Source organism: Netta rufina (assembly GCF_964035555.1).
Source record: "Netta rufina genome assembly, chromosome: 9".
In the NCBI taxonomy this organism is placed as follows: domain Eukaryota; kingdom Metazoa; phylum Chordata; class Aves; order Anseriformes; family Anatidae; genus Netta; species Netta rufina.
This window is the reverse complement of record NC_140132.1, coordinates 3,983,721-3,989,855: the sequence shown is the minus strand read 5'-3', so window position 1 is coordinate 3,989,855 and position 6,135 is coordinate 3,983,721. Positions and strand designations below refer to the sequence as shown.

The window sequence follows — 6,135 nt, the reverse complement described above, 5'->3', positions numbered from 1 at the left end:
AGAGCTGCGCTACCTTAAGTCTGCTGTAAAGGAGGATGGGAACTACTGTGTGCTTCCAAGAGATGTATGGGTAACAGGGGAAAAAAATAAATAAATGAAGCTTCTTTTACGAGAATTAAAAAAAAAAAAAAAAAAAAAAAAAAAAGACTTTGTGTTGTAAATGAGTTCCTAACACGGTGGGGGGAGGGGGGCGGCTCTCCCCCTCTCAGCCCTGTCAGCCGCCCCTCAGCGTTCCCGCCGCGCGCCCGGACCGTTCGTGGCCGGCAGGGCGCAGGGCCGGGCGCCTTTCCCCGCCGCGCCGCCTCCTTGCTCCGCCCCGCCATGGCCGCCGGGCTCGGGGCTCTCCTCCGGGCGTCGCGGCGGCTGCTGGCTGCGGCCGGGGCTGGGCCCGGGGCCGTTCGGGCCGCGCACGGCCCCGCTCCGCCCCGCGCCAAGAAGCGGTGGCTCCGCGCCTACCTGGAGCAGCAGCGGCTGGAGGCGCCCCCGCAGCGGCGGTGAGGGGCGGCCGGGGCCGGGGCCGGGCCCGCTCGCCAAGGGGAGCCCCGGGGGCTTTACGCGGCGGTCGCGGCCCGCAGGAGCGAGCCGGGCTCGCCCTCGGGCGGCTGCCTCGGCTTCTAACCGTGTGCTCTGGTGCCCGCAGGTCCGAGCAGCCCGGCTGGGATTACCACGCGGAGATCCAAGCCTTCAGCCGCCGCCTCCAGGAGGATTTTTCCTTGGACCTGCTCAAAACCGCGTTCGTGAACCCCTGCTACGTGGAGAGCGAGGAGGCGAGGCGCCGGCAGCTGGGGCTGGAGGCGGGGGCGGCCGCCCTCGCCCTGCGGGACAACGGCGAGCTCTGCGCTCGGGGGCTGCCCTTCGCCCGCTCCCAGCTGGGGCGCTGCCTGCAGGCCGCGCACCCGGCCCTGCCCGCCCCGGGCACGGCGGCGCTCGTCGCCTTCCTGACGGGCCCGGAGCTCGTCGCCGAGGTGTCCCGGGGCCTGGCGCTGCAGGACCTGGCGCTGTGCGCGCAGTTCCCCGTCCCGCCGGCCGTGCTGCACAGGACGTTCTTCGCCGTCGTCGGAGCGCTGCTCGGCAGCAGCGGGCCCGAGAGAACGGGCATCTTCCTCAGGGTGAGTCGGAGCCTGGGGGGATTTGGTTTTTTTCCACTGATAAAAGGCGTCATAGCATCTATGGGCCACGAAAGCTACAGGAAAAAGGGCAAAAATTATATCTTGGCCTATACTGTGATGGTAGAGATTCAGAAAGGTTGTTGTTTGTTTGTTCAAAAAAAAAGAGGCTGGTCAGATGCATAAAATGATGTACTTACGGCGCTTTATAGTGCTGGTGTTATAATACTTGCTGCCACTTGCTAGAGGAAAGTGTTGTCACAAAATCACAGAATCACAGAATGGTCTAGGTTGGAAGAGACCTCAAGATCATCGAGTCCAACCTCTGACCTAACACTAACAAGTCCTCCACTAAACCATATCGCGAATTTCAACCTCTAAACGTCTTTTGAAGACCTATGCTGCCCTACCAAATAATGGAACTACTCCACCTCAGCTCACACACCTCTTCAGTTTTAAAGAATATTGTACAGCTTTCAATATGTATTTATATTCAATATAAACCTGCTGCTGCAAACACCTAAACATCTTTTCATACAAGAAAGTCCAACTAAAATGCAGTGTAACAAGGTAGTTTTAGGAGCTGCTGCCCTTTCAGGTGTCCTTTTCACTTACTTCTATTTTTGCAATGGAGGAATATTTGCAAGAACCTGATTTCTGAAACGAGTCCAGGGGCTGTGTAGGAACAGTGATCAGATCAAGTGCACATCCTCTGGGGCTGTATGGTGCCTCCAGCCTCTTTGCAGAGCCCTCCAGAAGTACAGCTTGGGGTTTGTGTGTGCTAAACATGCTGAATGGTGTGTCTGGTGCTCAGAGCTGCACAGGGGTGTTGTCAGCCTCCCCCAGGCCCATGCTGCTCCTTCCTTACATGTGAATGGGCACCTCTGTGTGAGTCCAGTGCAAGGCTGAAGCAGAACCAGTGCTGCTGAGCTCAGTAACAAGGATGGCTCTGCCTGGCTGTGGTGTGGAGCTGATCATTCCTTTCAGCTCTTCACTGTCGAGTGCGTTAGTGCCTCTTCATATTGCATTTTTATTAGCAGACCATAGAAGCTAAAGCCTTTGTTCCCTTTCCCACTGATTGTAACTTCTAATTCTTTTTTTTTTTGTTTAGGATTTTTTAATGCCCCATCTGATTGGAAAAGATCTGTTTGAGATCTGGGAAGTTGTAAATCCCATGGGCTTACTAGTGGAAGAGTTGACCAAGAGGAACATCTCTTCTCCAGAGCCAAGAATTACGAGGCAGCTGGGAGTCACCACAGTTCTTCCTCTGTACTTCGTTGGGCTGTACTGGTTAGTACAATGCTAATGCAAAGTGAAATGGAGTTAAGCTCGGGGAGAGGGAAGGAGGGAGGATGGTCTTTTTACTTTTTTACTTGCGTTCTTTGGCCAAGTTATTAGAGAAAAGAAACCATGCAGTGACTTCCATCTAAAATCAACCACTTATGCATTGTTAGTGCCTTGCTGTAGTAAAAAACAAAACTGTCTTGGACTAAAGGGCCTTGAAGTCTAAACAAGATGCACCTGAGAGTCAAGATAGAAAACTGTCAAGATTAAGAGATACCAAGGGCGGAGGGGCTGAACAGATGCTAACGTTATGTTCTAGAGCTTTTTACATAGGGGTCAAATCATGGCATTAGAAAGCAAGCAAGAGGAGTGTCTCTGCCCAGACAAAATGTACGTGCCAGGTGGCCCTGGTGAGCGTGGTCAGGGTCTGCCCAGGTGTGTTGCCCAGTGGAAACATCGCTCGTCTGGAGCAGGGTGGGATCTCCTGCCTCCTAGCCCACGGTGTTGCTTTGCTACATGAGCTACAGATGAGCACTTAGGAAGATTGCCTTAACCTGTTCTGAATTACCCTGCTTCAGTTCATTTGTTTTCTAAGATTTATCTTATATATATATAAAAAAAAAAAAAAAAACTTTGCATTTTTTCCTGGAATCTCTTGTGTCTCTCCACGAAATGCTCCTATACAGTGCCTATAGATGTTGATTAAACAGAGCTGAATACATAACTCCTAACACAGAGAACTTCTCTATGAATCCTTCGGAAGAATTCCTAAAATGCCTTCTTACCAGGGGAGGAGAAAAGAATGTTTGTTTAAGCTGACCAGAATAACAAATTTGCATATTTTTAACAGGGCTAGCAGAAATTGAACACTGTGAACAATCAGTAATGTGTTAGGAGTCCAACTGAACAAAGCAGTGTTCTTCCAGAAAGAGGATGTCTTTCTGATCAGAGTTTCCACTGCTGAATATCTGATCGCTTATCTTTGCAGGAAAGGCCAACAGAAATGTTGACACTCGTGTGTGTACGTAGAAATTACCTTCAACAGTCACACTGACAGTGGAGGAAAAAATACCTAACAGCTCTTATTCATCATGTACAGTAGTGCTCAGGATTTTGATGAAAATGTGAAAACATTTTGTTTGTTTTTTTTTCAAGTGATAAGAAGATGATCGCTGAAGGCCCTGGTGAAACGCTGCTCGCGGCAGAGGAAGAAGCTGCCCGCGTGGCGCTGCGGAAGCTGTATGGGTATACAGAGAACAGGAGACCTTGGGATTACTCGAAACCCAAGCAAGGGTGGACAGCTGAAAAGGCTATCAGCAGTAACTAGAAAATACAGGCCGCTTCTAGTTTCTCTCAAGGATTAGTGGCTTTCATGCAAATATAGATGCATTTCAGAAAGCAAAATTCGGTTCAATTTTCTGATCTTAAGTGTACGCAAATTTCAAATTAAATACGGTTTTAAAAGAAATGTAATCTTTCCCTTTTACATGAAGCTTAATATTCAGTCATTTTCCTGAACAACAAAAGTACATTTTTTATGAATGTATGCATTCTGTCTGAGAAGTTTTTCCATACAACATGGGAGACTGTTCTTAAGAATGTTTAATAATGTGACAAAGTCCTTGCTCTTGAGGAACTTCCCTATGTAGAAAAAGGTTTTATGTAAGCTCTCTTGGGGCTTTGATTGAGGGTATCGTTAATAAGATGAGTTGAATTAGATATGCAGCATTGGTCTTTGGGTTCTATCTGGATTTATTTGTCCTTGACCTTGTGAAAATGTAAAATGCGATGTCAGTGGTATTAACACTGGTGGTCCAATTAAAAAAGGAAATGGCACTTTTGAGGTCTTATTGCTTGCAACATTTATTTGCCGTACACATTGGCTTCTGTTGTTCAAGTATGCTCTGGGAGGATGTATTTTTTATCTTAAAATTTGTAAAAAGGAAAATGAGGATCACGAAGGCTTGTGCTCAAAGAAATTGGAGAACATTGTGTAATATTAGGCTACTAGATGATTTAATTTTAAGTGCTCATGACACTAAGGTATATTGGATTCAGTGAAATTGGTGTTTGGTTTGTTTGCACCATCTGCAGCTGTTCCAGTGTAACTCAATGACTGAAAAGCTGCTGAGGAACAACTCAGGTACCTTTATAATGTTCCTATTAAATAGGAACTCAGTACATGTACCAGAAAACAGCATGTAGAGAGACAGATACATGGGGACTGTGTGGCTCTCTTGGAATTGTTTCCTTTAAAATTTAGTGAGATGACATTGCAAATTGCAACTGAGCCCTCAGAGGAGGAAAGAAAAAAGTTGAATGTAGGACGGTGGTTAAAGAAGTGTTTCCTGCCATATCCCGTTTTATTTTGTGTTTGTGTGAAGGCTGCCTAGCCGTGAAAGGTCCCAGGCTGCGGTTGTGGCTGCTGAGCAGCTCTGGCACACTGCAGGTGCTGCATTCCCTGCAGTGAGAATGAGATCTGGCTCTCTTCTACTTGACTGGGGGACAAAAACCAACCAACACCTGTCTGCCATTCGCTATTATTTGTCGTGCCACACATCTGAAACACGTGTACAACACTTCGTGTGACTAGGTCACAGTGAAATCTGTTGTTTAGATTCTGGTGTGGTAAATTCCACGGGTGAGAGTTAAAATGTAAAAAGGAGAGCAGAAAGATCAGTCTAACATAAATTTTGCGTAAAATTGCTTGTGTTTAAGTGAAAAAAAAATACATCTAGGTGATCTATTATCACTTACATAACCATAGCCAGTAAGGTCATGATATTCCAGGGGAATAATAGCTGACTCTGAAATTACTTAGGCTATTTTTAGTTTTTCAGATGAGATATTTCCCTTACCTTTACCTATTTTAAAAGGACAGTAGTGTTATTTTGTTTCTTTTTTTTTTTTTTCATCCAAAGTTTGATTTAACTACTATTTTAAATATATATATTTATGTCTTTTAAGAGAGGAAAAAACAGTATTCTGTCAGTTTACATTAAAAGAATATTTAGCCTCTGCTTACTGTTGCTTCACATTTTGGAATATGAGAATTAATCCTAGGACAAGTGGATTGCTGAGTCCTTCCTTGCTGGAAGGAAACTGCTTAATGTAAGATAAATCAATGTATTGTGTAACATATGTATGGAATGTTTTGAGTTCAAAGAGAGAGACAGTTTGGGGACATGGAAAGAAAGGTTGACTTTTTTTTTATAGAGGTGTGAGTGGAAAATAAGGAGCTTATACAAGAAAACATGTTCCATTTTCAATCTTCTAAAGGTCAGAAAAGCATTTGATGAGGTATCTGTGCTTCAGGTTCTGGCTTCTAAGTGTGTATCACTAACTCACTGATGTTAAAAGATTGGTTAGATTTACAGAATTAAGTATCTTCAAAAGTAGACAGTTAAAGTGGCAGCTTTTCTTCTGCTACAAGGTTTGTTGATGGAATTCCCTGGTAGTTTTGTGGTCTGAGTACTTTTTAAAGCTACTTGCGTTAGTTCTGACCCAGGCAGTGAGTTCTGACCCAAGTGCATTTGTATCTCCCAATGATCCTTCCTTCCTCAAATCCCGTTTTATCTTTCAGGGAAACTAAACCAAGCATCAGGACAATAATCAACCGATTAAAAAGAATCAAGTTAGTTTATTCTTGCAACCCTTTGAACAACTTGTTTCACCAATGATTGTTACGGTTATATTCTTAAACTGACTTCGCAGTAGAAAAGGCTGTGTTCTCTGGCATTTACGG

The 6,135-nt window shown here is 45.6% G+C and overlaps 1 protein-coding gene across 1 annotated transcript; it reads left to right on the top strand.

Annotated features, from left to right (window-relative positions):
* The first annotated feature begins 310 nt into the window (after positions 1 to 310).
* MRPL44 (mitochondrial ribosomal protein L44) lies at positions 311 to 5,422 on the top strand. The gene is made up of 4 exons (XM_084291737.1): positions 311 to 494; positions 641 to 1,109; positions 2,218 to 2,396; positions 3,546 to 5,422. Exons 1-4 carry the CDS (start codon positions 322 to 324, stop codon positions 3,715 to 3,717), a joined length of 993 nt encoding a protein of 330 aa, XP_084147863.1. The 5' UTR covers positions 311 to 321; the 3' UTR covers positions 3,718 to 5,422.
* Positions 5,423 to 6,135: the final 713 nt, after the last annotated feature.